This window comes from Microcaecilia unicolor, chromosome 5, assembly GCF_901765095.1.
Source record: "Microcaecilia unicolor chromosome 5, aMicUni1.1, whole genome shotgun sequence".
Classification (NCBI taxonomy): Eukaryota; Metazoa; Chordata; class Amphibia; order Gymnophiona; family Siphonopidae; genus Microcaecilia; species Microcaecilia unicolor.
Genome location: NC_044035.1, coordinates 322,659,718 through 322,681,270, shown reverse-complemented (window position 1 = coordinate 322,681,270; position 21,553 = coordinate 322,659,718). Strand labels below are relative to the sequence as shown.

Here is a 21,553-nt window from a genome sequence, read left to right as displayed (position 1 = left end):
TGTTGCTGACTTTTTGTTTTCTCATTTGCAGTGTTGTACAGCTGGACTTAACTTTGTTAATTTTGAAACACTATAAAAAAAAATCATGAGCATAGATAATGTTACAAGAAATCTCTATCTCTATCTATCTATATAAAAATATCAAATACCATGTCCCATCCTTTCTAGACCACATTAAGAAGGTATCCAAAACTATAAGTAAAGAAAAACAATAGGATTACCCTAATCTTCAATTGTATGGACAGTCTCCATGATAACCATGAGGCTGGAACTTCTGCACTAATAACTCCTTTACCGTCAAGATAAAATTACAACGGTGACGGGTCATAGGAAACTTCCTTAGTATTCTCTAACAGAATAACACATTTATAGGGATATTTAAATTGAAATTTTCCCATGTAGACAAAACTTGTGAACAATAATTCAGAAAAATTTTCCCCTTCCAGATTTGTGTTGATTTTTATGTGGAAAAATTGAAATCTTATCACCCAAGAAATTACAATTAGTTGAACTAAAAGATAGATGAAGCACAGCTTCTTGTCTTTAGAAAAAGACAAAAGAAACTAAGAGTAGATCTATCTATAACCTCCTTTATAGAACTTTCCAAAATTTTGTTATATTCAAAACTGTCTGAAGAGACAACTTCTAATCTTTAAGGCTCCTAAGTTAAACAGCTCTTAGAAATGTAATTTCTCCAAGGACAAGCAGGCCATAATTCTCACAATTGGGTAATGCAATCCCACATTGCTCGGTCTGGACCTTGTAACAAGCTAAAACAGAGCTTTGTGGAGTGTGAGAGTTTCTCCACCGCTCATGTTTGAGTGCCTTCCCGCCCGCTGCGAGAGCACAGTTACGGCAGTTGTTTTTCTACCGTGGTGAAGAGAAGCTGCTTCTGTGGCATCTTTTCATTTCTGGTCTGGAAAGAGCTTTTTAAAAAAAAATTATTTATGTATAAGTTTATAACATAATTCACAAGTATCCATTTTCTTCATGAAAAACAGGGGTACAAAAACCATCAAATAAGAAACTTTACATAAAGGAAAGGAAGACTTATTCTCTTCCCCCCCCCCCCCCCCCCCCCCCCCAATCTATGTTTCACTTCCTTAGACCTCAGAATTGAGGAGAGGAGCTAATTAGATAAGGAGATCAAGAAAGAACAATCTGTTTTGGATTGTCTTCTTAATGGAAGCCAGTTCAGTGAGTTCCTGTAAACTCATGTGGCACAGCCATGTTGACCAGAGTCAGCAAGTCTTTCTTTGCCCGTTTTCCTCCTCCCATGGTACCAAAAGCCATGTCTGTCTTGTTTTGCTTACTCTCAGACATCTGCACAAACGTTTGCTTCTAAAATTGAACTAAGACACAAACAAAACCGGAGGGAATGTATTTAGTGACAAGGAGGGAGAGCAAAGATTCTAGACAACCATACTTGATGTGATGCAGGCTCTGCCCTGATTTAATGTATCTTGTAAGAGAGAGAGAGAGTGAATGAAAACCAGGCTTGGCATAGTCTACGGATGGAAGCAGTAGAGGCTGGCATGCTGGAGGCTGGTGTAGAGCAGTGGTAGGAAAAGAGTTAAAAGACTGGGTGAAAGGCTTGGGGGTAGAGTGAGACGATGGAGGACTTATTAGGGTTGCAGGAGTGCAGTAAGCTTCATAAAACCAAAGTGTAGGAACCTCAGCTGGGCAGACTGAACCCAGTGGCGTTCCGACCCTAGCTAACACCCGGGGCGGATCGCCGATGCGCCCCCCCCCCCCGGGTGCACGCTTCTGGGGGGGGGTGCCGCGGCGCACGCCTGTTGCCCTGTCTCCGAGTTCGCAATTCGCATGTGTTCACTGCTCCCTCTGAGTTTGCCCCGGAACAGGAAGTAACCTGTTCCAGGGCACACTCAGAGGGAGCAGTGAACACATGCGAATTGCGAACTCGGAGACAGGGCAACAGGTGCGCGCCGCGGCACCCCCCCAGCGGCGTGCACCCGGGGCGGACCGCCCCCCCCGCCCCCCCCGCCCCCCCCTGGTACGCCACTGACTGAACCAATCTGGTATTTCTGCTGTTGCTTTCTATGTAACTATACTACTGTGTAAAGCTGAACTTGCAGATAATGAGGATCTTTTCATTTTTTTGCATTTAGTTAAGGTTGATTTAATTTGCACTTTGTCCTTTTATGTAGGAATCGTTTTTCCATTGGACCTTTGGTGTGACTGAATCAAACTGCTTTGGAGCAATTGAAGTAAATACAGGAAGATCTATTCTTTTTGTCCCCAGACTCCCGGAGAGCTACGCAGTCTGGATGGGAAAGTAAGATCTTATTCTGCAGATTTTTATTTTTTACAGCTCCAGTTTAATTTATTTAATTGACATTGTGAAAAGACCACTTCTTTTGATGTAGTTTGTGCTCCACCAGCCTCTGTCATTTTCCGTTACACTCTGTAACAGAAAGCAGTAGGCCAATAGCCAATGCAAGTCAAAACTATAGCTAGGGCTCTTCAGCTTGGAGAAAAGATGACTGAGGGGAGATATAGAGGTCTATAAAATAATGAGTGGACTGGAACGGGTAGACGTGAAGCGTCTGTTTTTACTCTTTCCAAAAATACTAGGACTGGGGGGGGGCATGCAATGAAGCTACAAAGTAGTACATTTAAAATGAATTGGAGAAAAATTTTCTTCTCTCAGTGTGTAATTTAAACTCTGGAATTCGTTGCCAGAGAATGTGGTAAAGGTGGTTAGCTTAGCGAGGTTTAAAAAAGGTTTGGTCGACTTCCTAAAGGAAAAGTCCATAGACCATTATTAAAATGGACTTGGGGAAAATCCACTGCTTATTTCTGGGATAAGCAGCATAAAAGATTTTGTATTGTTTTGAGATCTTGCCATGTATTTGTGACTCGAATTGGCCACTGTTGGAAACAGGATGCTGGGCTTGATGAACCTTCTGTCTGTCCCAGTATGACAATACTTATGTACTTATCTTTTATAGCAAGAGATTCTTCTAGCTGAATAAACTTTATATTTCAGACTTGCTTTAGAGGAACTGTAAGAGATTACAGACAGACTTGTTATACTGTGGCTTTGTTAAAGACCAAACACACGAATCCTAAATATTAAATTGGTATGTGAGATTGTCCTTTCATATTCCAAGCTCCTGGCTTTAACATGAGGAGCTGCCCACCTGTCAATTTAGCTCTTGTAGCTCTGTTTTTATTTTATTTTTTACTATTTTCATATATTTCTATTGAATTCACATGAAATTTAACTACAGCTTTTGAACAAAAGTTCTTGTCAAGGAGAATACTGCCACCATATTTCACAACAAATCTTGTCTAATGTGTACGGTTCAATCCTGCCAGAACACACTATGAACCATAAAAGCACCTTACAGCCAATATTTCACACTCTGCTAGTCATCTTTTCTTCCCAGAAAGCACTTACTTCCAATAAATTTTGAAACCATGATCCAATGCCATAGTATTGGGAGCAGTCTTAAAACCAATAGGCTTCTGTTTTTGTTCCACTTGGTTACTTTACAGCCTCACTGGCTTGCTTATTGCAGATGTTTCTAACTTTTCCCTCCCCTGAGAATATCATCCTTTCATTTTAACAAGCACACTACATTTATGACTTGGGTTGATTGAACACTGGAGATATCTGTATTTTAATGTGCGATCTTGAACATTGCTAAAAGAAGATGCTTTCATGTTTTAAATATCAGAATAGTCTGTTTAAATAAATTTTTGCTTTCTATTTAAGAGGTTGCAGTGTAACTTTTTAAATTTTTTTTAGCATGGCCTGTGCTTGGGTTTTTTTTTTTTCTCTTGGAAGATTCTTCCTGCTTCTTTTGGGTTTGCAAGTTAACTGAGCTGCAATGATGAAGGTGATGGCCACAAAGTTGAGCGTGGTGAATATTTGAGCACATGATTTTTCTCCTCTTTTATATATTGAGATAGTCACATACCAATTTAATATTTAGGATTTGTGTGTTTGGTCTTTAACAGATAACACTATTCAATTGGGGAACTCCCGCTTGAGTAAATAACATCAACAACAAAAATGCAAGCAGGTTTACAAAATAGGTACACTGTTTTTGTCCCCACATGCAGAGTTGGCTGCGGGGGTAGTAGTTTGCGAGATTGTCCAGTTGTTTTACCAGGGTATGCTGAGGGTCCCCTCGTTTTTCCCCTGAAGAAGCCCCAGTTGTGGGCGAAACGGGACCGTTGGGCAGGGAAGCCCAATTGCAACCGCTTTACAGCTAAGTGGCATTGAGTTTTGTTATTGTGGACATATAACGCTTGATTTTTGTAAATTAAAGATTTTTGATATATAATTGGCACAGTGGAGGAAGGCGGGAAAGTGTCCAATGATTGATAAATAGTGACGCTCATATGAGCATAAATATTTCAGCGCGACTACTGTATGTCACTTATCTGAGGTCCTTTTCGCCTTTGTCTCCATTTCTCATTTAAGCAGTGTATCTATTTTGTAAACCCGCTTGCATTTTTGTTGTTGGTCTTCAACAGAGCCACAATATAACAAGTCTGTCTGTCTTAAGTGTGTTTAAAAATTGAGAAGTGGTATTTCTTGTAGTATGGCTGTCTGCTCATCATAAGAGCTGTGTCGAGTCTCGTTTGTTTGTTTGTTTTATTGTGTATGTCCATCATGATGTAATGAGGTGCCAAGATATGCATTTGATGACAAATATTAGATGTTGCAGATTTGCATCAGTGCATGAACTGATTTTAGGCTCCCTCCACCCCCCCCCCCCCCCACGTTTTCCCACTGAGAAAACTGCAATATTTTCATTGATCTAAGTATGAGTGGTGGTGGTTTATTTTTTAACAAAGTAGCAAACATGGGCTCAAATCAACCTTGTTGAAAATTAGTTTAGTCCTCTGTTTTCTCTTACGACTAGCTATGTAATATACATTAATCAGAATCCAGATCTGGTTACCTGTGATGGCAACATGGCACCCACTTTTCCCATATGAAGGTCATTTTAGTTTCAACATTTTTTTATTGATGACAAGCCAAATAAAATACATTCCACTGTCTAAGTATACAGAGGCTCAAATATGAAAACGTCCTTAGTAAAATTGAATTCTTACAATCCATCATCAAAATTTTTAAAAAAAAAACATTATACCCCCCCCCCTCCCCGCCAATGTAGGATTAAGCCTATACCATTGACGAAGGAACTTCCACAGTTAGCTAACCATTTATCTTAGCTCCAAAACTGTCAAACCAATACACAGAACATCATACTAAGTATTATAAATATGTTTCTTCTGTCTAGTACATTATATCCCCTCCCCGCCACACCAAAGGAAACCCCCCTTCATCTATGCCGATATCAAGTAACTCAGTTCTACTCCTAATCCTTCCTTAGCCATATGAAGGTCATTTTAAAAAAAGTGTTTATTTTTGTCATTCCGATTTTACAGTAATGGCAAAAGTAGTGTTGGCAAAGAGATTAGGTTTTCTGGGAAGTAGGGCTTCAGATCAGCCCCCACTAGCTAACATATTTATGCAAGCAATTGGATATTGAAAATATCGAGAGAGATTTTCTAAGAGAGAAAAATGAGACAGGAAAGGAAGAAGCGGTAGAAATCTCTCTTGATGTGAGAGGATAAAAAGTATTCAAGACAGAGCAGAAGAGTGTAGATAGCTAAAGAAGCTTGAATATCATTATTAGAAAGTATAGATATTTAGAGCACTTGGGGATGGATCAGACCGATCTAATAGGCATACGAGGAATGATCTGGAAAGATAAAAGGATTTTACTAATTCAAGATAATCCATTTAGCTTTATAAGCTGATGTTTCCTTGGATTAAAGCTGTCAAAAAGGACTGGCTTAAAATAGAAGTCTGTGTGTGCTTCAGTATGTGTTTAAAATAGAAATCAAATCTCAGGTGCAATAGGTAACTGTGTATTGTAAATTTCCAGAGAGGGCTGTGAAGACTTATTTTTTTTCCCAGTTTACTTATTTACAGTTTTTATAAATTGGCTTGCCAGGTACATCTTACAGCTTTTGAGAACAGAAAATGACGTTGGTACAGTGTAAAGTGCAAAACGAAAAGTGATGCAGCAGTTGAGGGGATTAGGCATTAGGGTAAACCAGTTTGAGGTTTTTACAGCAGATTGTCATCTAGCAAGTGTTCATTCCATTTAGAGAGAGAGGCTGCGTAGCTCATAGGGCACTCAGACGAGAGATTTGGAACAATGTGGAGGCTGTTTACATAGTAATATAGTAGGTACTAGCTTCCTTCTCTCTGTCTACCTGTTCTTTCAACTGTTTTTCACCCACTGCTCTTCAGATTTGTCCCCGGCATGCCTGAAACCTGTTGCACTGCTGCCCTTTACCACCTGTGCTAAAAGGCCATTTCAAACCTTGCCACCTTCAGCCTTGCTTCTTAAAAGACTAATACTTAAGCCTCCACTCAGGATCATGGTGCAGAGAGGTTGTGGTGCTAAGCCATAATTTTGAAAGTAGTATAATGGTTGATCAGAAGCCAGTGCAGTGAGGAGAGGATGAGAAGAGAAAGGGAAACAGTATGCCTATTTGTAGTACTTATTAACACAAGAATTCGGTTATAAATAAAGGTCACAGAAGTTGAAGGAAGTCCTATTCACTAAGAGGTTAGGTTTTAAGTTTAAGTTTCATCCTGGTCTATCTTGGAAAGCCTGTGTCCCTAAACTCACTCTTCCCCTAAAAAGTATTTCCTGAGTTTGCAGGTTTTCTGGTCTCAAATGAAGCCTTACTCAGTAGCTTCTAGGAACTTGGCTGCTATAATCACTGGTTTTAGTATTTTCCATTGAGTTAGTGTTCTTAAGCATGATACAGTAGGTGTGCCTGTCCTCCCCTGAAGTACCCAAGAATATAATTGTATCTGTAATTCCTAAAATGATAGGTTTGTTGCGTGAGACTGAGGCAGTCAGTCAAAGAATTTGTGTCATAAAATAGTCAAATTAACATGGCTGCATATTCTGCATGCAGCCGTCAATCTTGCTAATTAATGTTGCACCTGCCATTTACTCCTTTTTAATTGCAAACGACTGAACTAGTTGATGCATTGATTAAGGATATTCTGAAAAGTAAAAACATATTGTACAGCAGATGCTTTGGGTGGAAAACATGCCAAAAGGCATAATTGCTTTGTATAAAATTAAAAAGAAGGCAGTTTTTGAGGGTATGTGTAGCAGCTTCTACTAGCTAGCTTAAAATTTTTTTTTTGACTCTGCAGTAGAGAGTTGCACGAGAACAGAAATCTTACCCATCCCCATCCGTCCCCGCTGGAATCTTACACATCCCCATCCATCCCCGCAAAAATTTAACGCATCCCAACCCGTCGCCACCTGTCCCCGTAAGAATTTAACCCATCCCCACCCATCACTGTAAGAATTTAATGGTACATAAAAGAAAATTCCAGTCAGCTCCCTCAGTCTCTCTCTGGATTTGAGCCACAGAACTGTAGGAAAGGAAGTAATGGAAGTTGAAACTTGGAACATTCTGGTGTGCACATGTAAGATTTCTCTGATTTACTGGCACTGTGTGCTGAGAGGTCACCACATGCAAGCGCCAGTAGGTCAGGTGACATCTGATGCTCATGCCTGTGTCAGAGCTGAGGTCTGCACATCAGCCCGGGAGCAAAGAGGATTAATTGTAACATAGTAAGTGACATCAAATAAAGACCTGAATGGTCCATCCAGTCTGCCCAATAGTCACACTCATTATCAATTCATGATTAAATCAACAATGAATGTGATATTATAGTCTTGATTATGGCCTTTTGTGTTCCTGGAACATAGGCAATAGAAGTCTATCTGGCCCTATTCTTATGTTCCAACTGCTGGAGTCTATTCGTCTTCTCATTTGTGGGACACAGATCTTAAAAATCTGTCCAGCACTGTCCTTGTGTTCCAGCCACTGAAGTTGCTGTCTAAGCCCTTTCCAGCCCATCCTAAACCAGACTATTATATATTAGACACAGACCATACAAGTCTGCCCGATATTGGCCCTAGTTAATCACAGCCAGAGTCACCATCTAAGCATTACTTCACACATCCAACACATGTAGCCATTTAAGGTTAGGTTTTTTTTATAACTTCCATTTTCTAATTAGAGATCCTCTGTGTTCATCCTACGCCTTTTTGAATTCCATCATCATTTGTGTCTCTACCACCTTCTTAATGGAAGACTTCCCACATTTGTGCTGTTAAAGCAAGGAGGAAGAGCAGGAGACAGCACTCAAAGAACTTGGTACTCGGTAAATGAGAGGCTGGTGCAGGTGTAGCTTCCATCCCTGCGGGAACCCCACAGGAACTGCTTCCATCCCCGCGGGAACCCCGCAGAACTGCTTCCGTCCGTGCAGGAATTCTGCGCGAACCCCATTCTCGTGCAGCTCTCTACTCTGCAGCTTCCATTTTTCCTAATTTAAAAAAAATACTTTTACACTTTCAGGACTTTTCCATTCACGCAGTGAAGTGTTTAGGGATGGTTCCCTCTGTCAGTCCATGTGCAGACCTCTTGCAAAAATGAATTGATGAAGCCCAAACTAAAGGGGGAATGGGCACATAATGTAGAAATCTGCCCAGTATCGGCTTTGCTTCCCGATTATTGGTGTTACCACCCAGTCTCTGCTAAGCTTCTGTGGATCCATTCCTTCTAAACAGGATTCCTTTGTGTTTATCCTAAGCATTTTTGATTGGTTTTCATCTCCAGTGACTGAACAGTGTTGAGTTTCCCCTAAAGCAGCAGGAATTGCGAAACCGGTTACTTTCTGTCGGGTTATAGATTGTCCTCTGGCCTCTCTATTTTGGAGCAGTATTAATGGGTACATCGGAGGTTGAAGAAATACATTGGAAGCACATACTATTGGACTGAGCTAAGTGTTTATTGTGTGAGAGACTGTGTCCATTTAGCTGTTGAGTGGTCACTAGAATGTTCAAATTTCAAATAAATGAACATTTTATAAAGGATTTGGAACATTGCAATATAAACTATAGTGGATTTTTTTTTAAACCTATGATTGTGTTATGTGTTATCTCTTTACTGTATATGTTAGGAGATGCACTAATTTCCGAGGTCCCCCCCCTCCACTGTGGGTATTAATTCATGCATTTGTCATCAGCAAACTCAACTGTTGTAATACTCTTCTGAATGGTACTGACATTCGACATCTACAGGCAGTCCAAAATCTGGCTGTTAGGCTTATTACCACCAATTCATGCAAATATGATCATGTAACTCCCCTCCTTTGGCAGGAACGCTGGATGCCAGTTGCTCATTGAAAAATATCTAAAATTGTTGTTAATCATAAAATTTATCACTCAAAACAACTATTATACCTTTCTCGCTTATTGCTTCCTTATTTACCCTCATGTTCCCTCCGATCTTCGCAGCACAACTGCTTAACCATTCCTTCGTTCCACATTATCGGTCTTGACACTATCAGACCAAGAATTTTTAGTGTTGTAGCTCCCACACATTGGAACTCCTTGTTCATATCCCTGAGCTTAGAGTGCTGTCATTTGAACTTTAAACAAGAACTCTTCTGTTTTGTGATTCATTTGATATATAGTTTGTATATATAGCCAACTCATGGTCACTCTTGCCTTTGCTCCTCCAAGGGACGAGGCACAAACCAAGCTGAATGCTCTTTGATTATTTCATATTTAATAATTCTCCCGTTCCCTTTCTTTTTTTGCTTATCTCTTTCCTGACAAATATCTGTAGTTCCTTTTCATTCTTAATATTTAATAATTGTAAACTGCTCAGTTCATTCTAGAGTGGTATTTCAAGATGTAGATAAACTTGAAAACTTGATATTGTTTGAATTTTATTTGATATAGTGTGTGCTGTTTTGATCCAATCCTTTATGAATGTTCACTTTCATGAGAAGTAGTTGTATTTCCTTTTGAAGACACGACACCTGCCATCTTGAAAATAATCTGTATCCTATAAAGGTGAGGCTGTATGGGCAAGGTCAGAATTTGAAAACTTCTTAAAAAAAATATCCAGGCACAAGAGTGCTTTCTTCACGTCCTTTCTTGTTTGAATACTGTACTACTACTATTTATTTCTATAGTGATACTAGATTTACATAGCTCTACATGAAATGATCCCTGCTTGACAGATCTTAATCTATTGAACACAAACAGGACAAATAAGATTATGGAGTTTCACTTACACTTATTATGGGAAAGGATGAAAAACAATATTAAATAGGAGAACAGGGAGTTAAGATTTAATAGCAGCCTCTGAAAGGTGGGTTTTTAGCATGGGTTTATTTAATGGTTTCCTTATCCCTTCCATATCTCTGTGATGCCTGTATAGGGGTCAGAATAGCAGAATCTGATGTTTCTTAAATGTTAGAAGTAAGTATGTGGCATGAGCTTTCAAAAGCTTTTATCTTGTGAGCCTCCTCTGAAGCAAAATAATTCAGGAGGAAAAAGGAAAATCTTATTCCATGTGCATGTGAGCACCAGGTCAAACTGGATAGAATCATCTATAAATGAGTCATAGGTAATGAACTCTTGGACGCCAGCTACTTTAACTGTTAAATATAAAATTTAATAATTTAGTTGTATTGCTGCTTCAGAAGCGGCACCCTGTTGGAGTCACACTCCTGGTAAGTTTATTATGCGAGGAGCAAAAATTGCCTGCAATTTTACATTGCCTCGAACCCTGGTTAATTAGTAAGCTGAGGCTTCTATTTTTACTTGTTTAATAAAAATTAAAATGAAGCCAATTTCTCTCTTGGCCACCTCCAGATAACTGCAAATTTCAAGTCTGCGGTGGGTGGTTGGCACTGGTGCCTTAATTAAACTTCAGCATTACTTTAAAGTAAAGGGTAGTCAAAGTTATGTTAGTCCAATAAAAATCACCTTTATAATTTTTTCTTGTTGACTTTATTTTGATAGAGAAACTATTCCTACTTTACTGAGAGTACTGCAGTATCATTGTTGCTGAACTTACCCAGACTGAATTGAAAATAAACTCCAAGCTCTCCAGAATGCAGCCATTCACCTTCTTTGTCATTTGTCATGCCAGAAGACACAACTCTTCTTTAAAAAAAATAAATAAATAAAATCACTGGCTTCCCATTTACTACTACTACTTAACATTTCTAAAGCGCTACTAGGGTTACGCAGCGCTGTACAATTTAACATAGAAGGACAGTCCCTGCTCAAAGAGCTTACAATCTAAAGGACACGTGAAAAGTCAGTCTGATAGGGGCAGTCAAATTGGGGCAGTCTGGATTTCCTGAAAGAGTTAGGTGCCGAACGCAGCATTGAAGAGGTGGGCTTTAAGTAAAGACTTGAAGATGGGCAGGGGAGGGGGCTTGGCATAAGGGCTCGGGAAGGTTGTTCCAAGCATTTCTCAGTGCATTCAATACAAAGTTCTTTTGCTTGCTTCCAAAGCTTTCCATGAGTGGAGGAGTGGCCTAGTGGTTAGGGTGGTGGACTTTGGTCCTGGGGAACTGAGGAACTGAGTTCGATTCCCGGCACAGGCAGCTCCTTGTGACTCTGGGCAAGTCACTTAACCCTCCATTGCCTACCGCATTGAGCCTGCCATGAGTGGGAAAGCGCGGGGTACAAATGTAACAAAAAAAAAAAAATCTTGGATTACTTCTGTATTTATCTTCCCTGACAATTTCTCGTTCTCTTCGATTACTCCGTTCCTTCAAAGACCACAGTATGGTTCTTCCTGGCCTCAAACTGGCTAAGCATGAAAGCACTCTGCATACTGCATTCTATTTTCTTGCCCCTGCAACCTGGAACAATCTCCCCTGATGTCTCCTATCCCTCTCATTTACCTTGCTTTTCCTTCTTTTTAGCCTTATACGGCTGCATATGTTTGGTTAGTGTGGTGTTTTACTTTCCCATCTATCCTGTTGATTGGAGTTCCTTTTCTTAGTCATTTAGGGGGAGATTCTATATACACTGGAGCTGAAATCAGTGCTGAGTAAGCGTATTTATAGATTACGCTTAGTTGATATTTTGGCACCTAAAACTACGCACATCCATTTACACCAACACTCCGTTGTGTAGATTTACACACACGGCCATATTAACGAGTTGTGCATGTAAATTCTACTACTACTACTTAACATTTCAATTAACAAAAAAGGACGGTCCCTGCTCAAAGGAGCTTACAATCTAAATAGTGCCAATTAATGCTCACTTAAAGTGCTGTTATCGGGGCTCATTAGCTTGTTAAGCTTATTAAGTTACACGCATTGTTTTAAAATCTGCTTGGAGTTTGGTACAGATATCTAGGCGAGCTATATAGAATCTGGGGATTATTGTTTTATTTATTAGAACGTAAACCGCTTTGTTCTGTGTGCCAGCAAAAGCAGCACAGTAAGTACAAATAAAGAATAAAGATGCGGTATATTTTTAATGATCAAGATGAGTAAATGTTTTTAAGGCTCTGATTAAACCTGCCCAGCTGACTTCTGATTTACTTTGGGGTGTTTATAGATACCCATGAGAGAAGCTTAAATGAGAGAGAGAGTTTTGGTAGTGTCAGACAAATAGAAGTGATCTATTATGCTGACCTTACATCATACAGCAGGGGCGTGTGCCCTTCACAGGAAAACTGATTATCAAAAATTGCCAGTCTGCCACCGTCGCATATACTTATTGCCTATGGCAGTTTGAATCTGCCCTGTAGTGTTTTATTTCTATAGTAGTGCGATTGTTGAAAATTACTGTAGCACCTAGTCACTATCTACTTTTTTTTTTCTTAGAATGGACAATTTTTCCTTCCCCTCATTTTGGGAATCCAGCTCAGAGCCAGCCTTTATTGAGCTGCAGTGGCATGAACACTTCACTTGCAAGTATCTAGATGCGACATGGCTCTCCCCATGTAACACATGGATTTCAGTGGCAGCCCTTAACCGGGGAGCATAACCTGTGGCTCCAGTGGTTGTTTTGAGTCAGGATGCTGACTGGAAACCTTTTTGAACTTTTGTTTTCCTTTCGCTCATTGCAGTTGGAATGGAAGGTGAAATCCTCACAGCTTGGCCTGACTTCTTTAGAAAACGAGCCTATTTCCTGACCCAGTGTATGTGCACCCTGACTCTGTTCAGTAGGTGCCCTAATGATTGAGGTGCCCTTGCCCCCTCCCTACTCTACAAAGGGCTGTGAATGCTTCCTCGGCAGTCTGTTTTTTCTATTGAGACTGGCATTTCCAACTTCAGCCCACATTGAATGACTAGGAAGCTCGTGCAAACTTCCAGCAGATCTGACTGTAAAGTGCACAAGCTCAAAATTGTATTGTATAACTTTCTGTTGGCAATTACAGATTTATGCTAATGCTTCCTGATGTTAACAGAAGCTGGTGGTGAGAGAGGGGGATATTTCCACTGGCAGCATCATGGAAAAATTAAAACAAAAAAAAAAACCCTTTTTGTAAGCGCTGTAAGGTAGAGCTTCCCAAACTGTGCGTCGGAACCCTAAATAGGATCACAAAACCTAAGTTTGGGGACACAATCTAGGTGGGTGCTCCATAGGTGCATCATTATTCTGCATCTTCAGGGGTCAGTTTTATTTGGCCATAATCGTGGGGTTGCAGCCACAACAAGATTGGGAAACGCTGCTTTAAGGGAACTGTTGTACTGTTCTTGCAATCCTACCACAGTCTGTAGGAGAAATTTGTTTAGTATATGAATTTTTCTTGTACATGTTTCTGCATAAATATTGACAGTATTAAGACTATGAATATTAATCTGTTTATAATTAATGTTTTGACATGCAGATAAATAACACTTCCTCCTAGCAGCCTAGCTATAAACTCTGATTAGTCTGTTAAAAGTCCAGATATTAGAGACCTTCCTAAAGATATTTGTGCCTTCTATGTATATGTAAAGATGTATATTAGCATGCTTCAACCCTGGCTACTAGGAGGGGCTCAGTGGGTGAGCTAGTGAGGTACTGGCTCAGGGTGTCTTAAGTTTATGGGTGCTGAAAGCCTGCCTGACAAGCTCACCCCTTCACAAGGGCAGGGGTGTATCCTGAGCTCCCCACTGCTATTCTCTGCTCCTGTACATGCCACTTTAAGGCAAAAACACTTCTGTCTCTCAAAACAAAGCGGTTTTCCCTTTAAAAATAGTCATACTGCAGACAGTGACAGGCGGTTGGGGAATGAAGGACATGTCCTACCCCCATGTAAAGCATTAATGAGGTGGGGGAGGAGAGGAGGTGGCTGCTTGGCTGGCTAGCTGGGACTGATGCCAGAACTGGAAAAAGGCTGGTTGTGGGGGGGGGGGGGGGGGGGGAGTCTAGGGGTAGAAGGGCACTTGTGGTGTGTGTGGGATAAGAGCTGATGCTTATGTTGGAGCCTGGCCTGAATCCTTGATGTCGGCATCTGTATCAGTGTCAAGCCTTGCACTGGCATCAGTCCCTATGGCTGCTAGGCCCATATCGGACACTAGGAGTGGGTGTGCATTGAGCAGGTCTCCACCTGCCTTGGTGCTGGCTGCTGTGCAGAGCCCCCAGAACCAGTTAGAATTGGACCAAGACCGAGGAGATGTGGGGATTGAAAGTCCTCTTTGGCACCAAGGGGTATTGATGACTGGCATTGGTCAAAGGCCAAGAAGCATCGACATCAATCCCCCTCGACGCATGGTTCCAGGAGAACTGAGGCAGCAAGGGATCCAGTCCCTAAGAAGCGTCTTCACCAGGAGGAGCACTCTCCCTCCCTCCATTGTAGAGGTGCTGACATGCAGGTTTCCATGCACACAGGCACCCACACCAACCCCAACAGTTCAGCAAACTGCCTCTGAATCCCGGCCTTTGATGAGCGCATACGGGCCATACTCCATGAGCATTTGGATGAGGCTACTTCAGCATAGTGCATCAACGTCTGGGGTGCTTGGCACCAGCCATGCCTTTTCCTGCTGCCCTGCAAGGCCTTCAGCCTGTGGAGAGGCCTCCGACCCCGGTGCCACGTGCGGTACCGATGACAGCTGCTCATGCTGGCGCTCTCTATGTGTTGCTAGAGGAAGCTTCAATGGAGCCGTGAGTGGAGCCTGCACCTTGACGCCCCTCCAGACAAGAACATAATTCCTCTTTCTCAAGGTAGACTCAGTCTCAGCCCTCCCATGAGGAGCTCTTTGACACCATTGAGCACTTGTGGACTTCTGATGAGGACCCTAGGTTCTTCTTAGAGGAGGAATCCTATGGAGTCTCATCTGATCCCTCCTCTCAAGGGGAAAGGTGGAAGTCTCCACCTGAGTGCCTTTCCTTCCCAGGTTTTGTCAGAGAAATGATGGCTACTACTCCTATTCGTTTGGAGATGGAGGATGATTCCAGGGCTGAGATGTTCGAGGTCCTAGAGTAAGACTCTGTCAACTTCACCGGATCTTGAAAAATGTTCAGGTGAAGAACTGGGAGTCCCCTCTGATGGTCCTTGTCCTGCCCCCCAAAATTGATTCCATGTATCGGATCCAGGTTCCCCAGGATTTTACAGGCCTCAGTTGCCGCCTCATTCCCTGTTGGTGGAATCTGTGCTCAAAAGAGCAGGGACTTCCAGGGACTTTGCTTCAGCACCCTGAGACAGGTAAGCTCAAACCCTGGATTCTTTTGGGTGGAAGATATATCAGGCCTCTATGCTCATCTCCCTCATACAATCTTACCAGCTTTACATGAACCTTCACTGGCAGAACTTGGTAAACAGAATGTCTGATTTTGCAGACTCTCTCCCACCGGAGGAGGCCAAATCTTTTCACCAATGGGCCAAGCAGCAGAAGGCGTGTTCAAAGTCTTTGGCCAGGGGAGCTTATGATACTTTTGATGTGGCATCCCATATTTCTGCCCAGAGTATAGCGATGCGCAGACTGTCATGGCTACGTGTCTCTGACTTGGAACCCGTGGTCCAGTAGAGATTGGAGGATGCCATGTGATGGGGGGATATCATTTTGGAGAGAAGATGGAGGAGGTTGTAGACCTCATTAAGAAACACACTGATGCCATAGATTCGCTCTTCCACTGGACATCATCTGCACTTTCCTCCTCATCCAGGAGGTTTTTGGGCAAGTCAAAGAGGGGTCCCTACTACTCTGAGATGTAGGTATACTCCTTGCCAGCCTCAGCAGGCTCAACCCCAGCATGTTCTCGTCATTGTGCACCTAAGACTCAGCCAGCAACCTAGTCAAAGCAGGGGACAAGCTTTTCACTGCCTCCAGCAGAGCATAGGCACCGAACCAGTGACTATTCTGAATGACCTGTCAGTAGGAGGGAGACTGAGGTTTTTTTTTTTTCAGGAAATGTGGCCCCTTGTAGCCTCTGACTGGTGGGTTCTTCAAATTGCCCATCTTGGTTACACTTGACATTGGTGCCAAAGACCACCAAATAGCCCTCCGAGAACATGTTCTTTCAGCTCTCAGCACAAGGAAATACTTGCAGAGGAACGTTCCACCCTTCTGAATGCCCACACAGTTGAGCCCGTTCAACCAGGGCAGGAAGGGCAGGGATTCTATTCCAGGTACTTCCTCGACCCAGAGAAGATTGGGGGGGGGGGGGGGGGGGGGAGATGCATCCCATCCTAGACCTAAGGGCCCTGAATAAATTCCTGATCAAAGAAAAGTTCAGGATGGTTTCCTTGGGAACCCTTCTCCCAGTGGTTTTTGAAAACGATTGGCTATGCTCTCTGGACTTGAAGGATGCCTACACACATCCTGATACTTCCTGTGGCCTGAAATTATCTCTGATTTCTTGTGCGAACATATCGCTTTCAGTACTGTGTGTTGTCATCAGCTCCCCAAGGTTTTCACCAAGTGATTAGTGATAGTCACAGCGTCACTACGCGGACTAGGAATCCATGTGTTTTCCCTACTTTGACAATTGTCTGGTGAAGAGCACATCTAAGGACGTCCATGTGGCGAACTATTCCAGTGCTGGAGCTACTTAAGTCTGTTTTAAACTACCCCAAATCTCATCTGCTCCCAGTTCAGCTATTGGAGCCCTGCTAGACACACACTAGTAGCAATCGCAGCTCGGGTTCGGGCCAGCCAGCAGGTCACGGCTCGGCAGATGTTGAAGTTATTAGGCCACATGGTCGCCATGGTGCATGTCACACCCATGGCATGTCTTGATATGAGAACTTTCCAGTGGACTCTAGCTTCCCATTGGTGTCAGGTCTCCAGGAGAACCTAGCATATGTCATCCGAGTGATACCGTAGTTGGTTCATTTCTTCCTGAGGTGGTCAGTTTGAACCAATTTGACCGTGGGACTTCTATTCCAAATTGCTTAGCCCCAGAAGGTGGATGGGCTTCACACCCAAGGTGCTTGATCAGCTCAGGAATCAGATCCTCAAATCTACCTCCTCAAACTATGGGCAATCTGGAACGCTCTAAAGGCTTTCAGAGATCAGCTGTTCAAATTGTGCCCATTCAAATGGACAATCAGGTTTCAATATATTACACCAGTAAGCAGTGGGGTACCAGATCATTCCCTCTGTCAGGAGGCAGTCCAGATGTGGCTCTGGGCTGTCTAGAACAGGATAGTTCTCAGAGCCACATCCTGGCGAGCAAATCCAACACCTGGCTGACAGACTGACAGACTGAGCAGGGTCATGCAGCCGCATGAGGGTGTCACTCGGTACGAGTGCTACCTGTGAGATCATCTGAGAGGGGATCTGTTTGCCACTCCAACCACAAATTATGTCAGTTTTTAGAACATGATATATGCTGGTTTTGAAAAATGTGCATTTTATTGTGTGTTTAGTACACAAGGAAATGCATTGGTTTCTCTTTCTTCACACAGAGGGGCCGATGCAGTTACTTTCTGTCAGACCTGTACGCTAAAGCTCAGTGCATACACAAACATAATGTAAAAACTTTGCTCTCCAATTGTGTTAACCAATAGGTTGAGTGTGCAAATATGGGAGAGCACACTGAACTCATTCATACACAGTTCTGCACTAGCAGCGACTATGTGTCTTGCACAAGAAATGTGCTTTAGCACTCAGATTGCATATGCTGAATATGCTGCACTGCTATTCTGAGCATAAAATACCACTATTAATGCATAAAAATAGTATTCTGGCATATGCACTGATGTATGTGCAAGGAGTCCGATGGCTGCTGATATAGGTTTGTTAACAGTGCAGCACTCTACTCTTTGTTCAGCACATGTCCCTTCAGCTCTGTTTTTTTTAATCCATGCTCTTCATGGAAAGCCAGAGGTTGGGAGCCTTTATGCTTGCGTTAAAGGGGAAACACAGGCATGAAAGCCTCACTACCACTACTGCAGAATGAGATAACCTTTTATTATTTTAATTTGGATTTGCTCACAACTTTCTCAGTGGCTGAAGGTGAGTTGCATTTAGGAACAGTAGGTATTTCCCTGTCCCTGGAAGGCTCACAATCTAATGTTGTTATACCTGAGGCAGTAGAAGGTTAAGTGACTTTCACAAGATCACAAGGAGCAGCAGTGGAATTTGAACAAGGTACTTCTGGATGAAAACTTGGGTACTCTACCAACTAGGCCATTTTATTCCTCCTCAAAACCCTGTGTTAAAACCTCAGTGTTGTGCTCTGCCTTCTGGTCATCTGTGTATTTCTATGTATCTGTTTAGAATAGCTGATAGCTTCGCTAACATGAGTTTAAATGTTCTATATGCTAATGTCTACTCAAGGTTTTTTACACAGTAAGCTTGTGTGCAAAACTCGTTTCTACGATGTACATTCACAAAATGGCATACAAAGGCTGAGCTAATCTTTGTGCAACTGCATTAACCTCGGTCTGGTTTCTTGAGTTTTCCACTTCATTTTTTTATTCATTTGCTTGTTTTAAATTTAACCCCCCCCCCCCCCCCCCAATATTCAAAACCGTTTAACTGGCCAGGAACAGCACCTGTCTGGTTAAATGGCACTTAGCCAGTTATCTGGTGATGTTCAGCGGGAGATAGCTGGTTGTCTTTCACTCAATATTGACGATAACATCTAGTTGATTATATTGCACAATATAACTGGCTATCTGTTGATTTTTTTACTGTGGGTTTGGCGGCCATCTTTGGTTGCATCTATATCTGGAATATCTTTGGCTGGTTTGAACTTAACCAGCCATAAATAAACCAGTTGTTCAATGCCAGTCACCGAAAGTGGCCCGACATTGAATATCTGGCATTACTGATGACCATGGGAGTTAGCCCGGCTAATTCCTGTGGTCTGAATAGCAGCCCTATAGGGTTGTTTTTTTTTTTTTTTTTTTACTATAATGGTCTATGTTTTACATGTGTGATGGAGATGTGAGTTTTGTGTAGGAATCTAGAAGCTTGGCATGATGTCTCTTTCACACCTGGAAATATACTGGAGTTCTAGCACGTTTACAGTGCTAACTTTCATAGGTAGGGTTGGTGCAGTTTCAGTTCTTGGACTCCGTGCTGATGTAATATGGTAAGCTTCCAAGTGCTCATTTGCAGGGTTTTGTGTTACTTCACACAGTATGTGGCAGTGGAAGCATTTGTGCAGTTGTGACACCTAAATTTGAAAAGAATCTTTTTTGTTTGAGTTGTAAAGTGACATGTCCTATTTCTGCTGTGCTCCCATTGTTAGGAGAATTTAATTGGTGTGTCTGGGAATGATCCTTATAAATGGATAATTATACCTATCAGACTGATATTCAAAAGCAATTATGTGTTTGCTGTCACAGGCATAATTAGCCAATCCCCTGTATTTTAAACAAATATACAGATATTTGGTTGTTTTAAATTGCTAAATGACCAGTTATTATCCATATGTTTGTGGGCCACATTAGGGGAGGAGAGAGGGAAGGCCAGAAAATTATTGTAGAAATATGGTAAATAAATTCATTATCAAGGTAGTTGGCTATTCAGCCACTATCTGGGTAAGTTATATGTTTAGTTTAGGTCTGCCCCATACTAGTCAGATAGTGTGGTGATTACGGCATTATGCAGATAATTTATTAACTCGGTGAGGCCCGTAATAGGAGCCTATTCTGTAATATAGAACCTAGGTTTCATTATAGAATATTAGCGTAACTAGGTATTGGTTTGCCTCCATGCAGCAGGGACACATGTAACTTACACTATTCTGAAATTAAAGTGGGAGCCTTGCCTATATACTACATTTATGTACATCCCCCTTGCAAATACAGGGGCAGGCAAAAAAAGTAACCCCCTAGAGTTTTTTGGTGTTTTCTCAGCAGCTGCTTGGAATTTCAACATGAAATTTTACAGCTTTATTTGTTATTACTGTCTACGTTTATATGCTGAGTGGAATGTGTTTATCTTTCAACACAGCAAAGTTACGGACTTTTTAATGTGACCGCCCAGCGGTTTTTGCACATTCAAAAATGTTTGCACTGTAAAACTACCACTATTTGGAAAAAAAATGGGATACCAGCTTAATGTTAATACCGTCACCTTGACTTAGACGTTTGTCTGGGGACGAATGTTGGAGGCCTGTCACAAGCTACACTCAAAGCCGTAATCGCTGAACTCAAGGAAGCGCTGCAGATGATCTGGGACAGCCTGCCACAGGGACCGATCAACAAGGCTTTAGAGCTTCCCAAAGTGACTGGAGGCCTATGTTAAAGCTGGGGTTGGACACTCGAGCATTCACAGTGACTGCAAAATTGTTATTGTATAATTTTGAATGACATTATTTTACTGTGTTCTAGCTCAAAACATTTTTAACGCACAAAAATTGCTAGGTAATAACACTAAAATATTAGTAACTTCAACATAGCGCAAGTTAATACATGTTGTTTAATAGTAATACACAAGTATGATTTAAGTGTATAAAATTTCTCATTGAAATTCAAAGCAGTTGCTGAGAAAATGGCAAACTGTAGGGGTTACTTTTTTTTTTCTCTCTGTGCTATGCAAGAAACATTTACAGAACAGCAAATATGCGGCATGCTGGCATGTGTGTCTAAAGTGCACACGTACACGTAAATATCCGCTTCCAATTTATAGACTGGCCCTTTAGTGGTACTGAATATACTTATATGGAATGCTGAATATAAGTTAAATGGTGGTGCTGGTGTTTAGCTCAAGCCAGTGACAACTCTGGCTAAAAATCTCTCACTATTAGTGCAGCTTATATTGCAAGATTTTCCCCAAGATGAAGGAACATATAAGCAAAGGTTGCCTCAGGGTGCCACTACCTCTTGAGCTGGCCCTGCTGGCTATTTTTTTCAGGCGAGAGAATGTAGTGCCTCTTGCAAGCATTGATAGGAGGGAAAGTCAATAGATAAATTAGATTTTAAGTATAACATCAGTTTTAGTGACTCTTTTCTCATGCCTTCCTGGGTTCTGTATATGGAGAAAGACAGATGGAAGAGAAACAAGATGAGAATAACTACTGTGGCACGTTTTGCTGAACAATTATTACAAGTAATTGGAAAATAGGGAGCTGGATAAAATGACAAATTTAATTAGAGGAAGTAACCAAGGGGAAGAAACATAGCTGTCCTGAAGGGTGAGATTTCCTGGCAAGAAAATGAAAGAACTGAGCGCTTGATCGCCTGCAACACAGCAGTAACAGAAATTGGATGGCTACACCAGGAGAACTAACCTAGTTTTTACAAA

At 41.7% G+C, this 21,553-nt stretch overlaps 1 protein-coding gene across 1 annotated transcript in view; it reads left to right on the top strand.

The window, feature by feature from the left end:
* Window positions 1–21,553, top strand: part of PEPD (peptidase D) — a 422,604-nt gene that overhangs the window by 35,483 nt on the left and 365,568 nt on the right. The window contains exon 3 of the mRNA XM_030204435.1: window positions 2,169–2,296. Coding sequence (XP_030060295.1) covers window positions 2,169–2,296 — 128 coding nt within the window. The remainder of the gene's footprint in view (window positions 1–2,168; window positions 2,297–21,553) is intronic.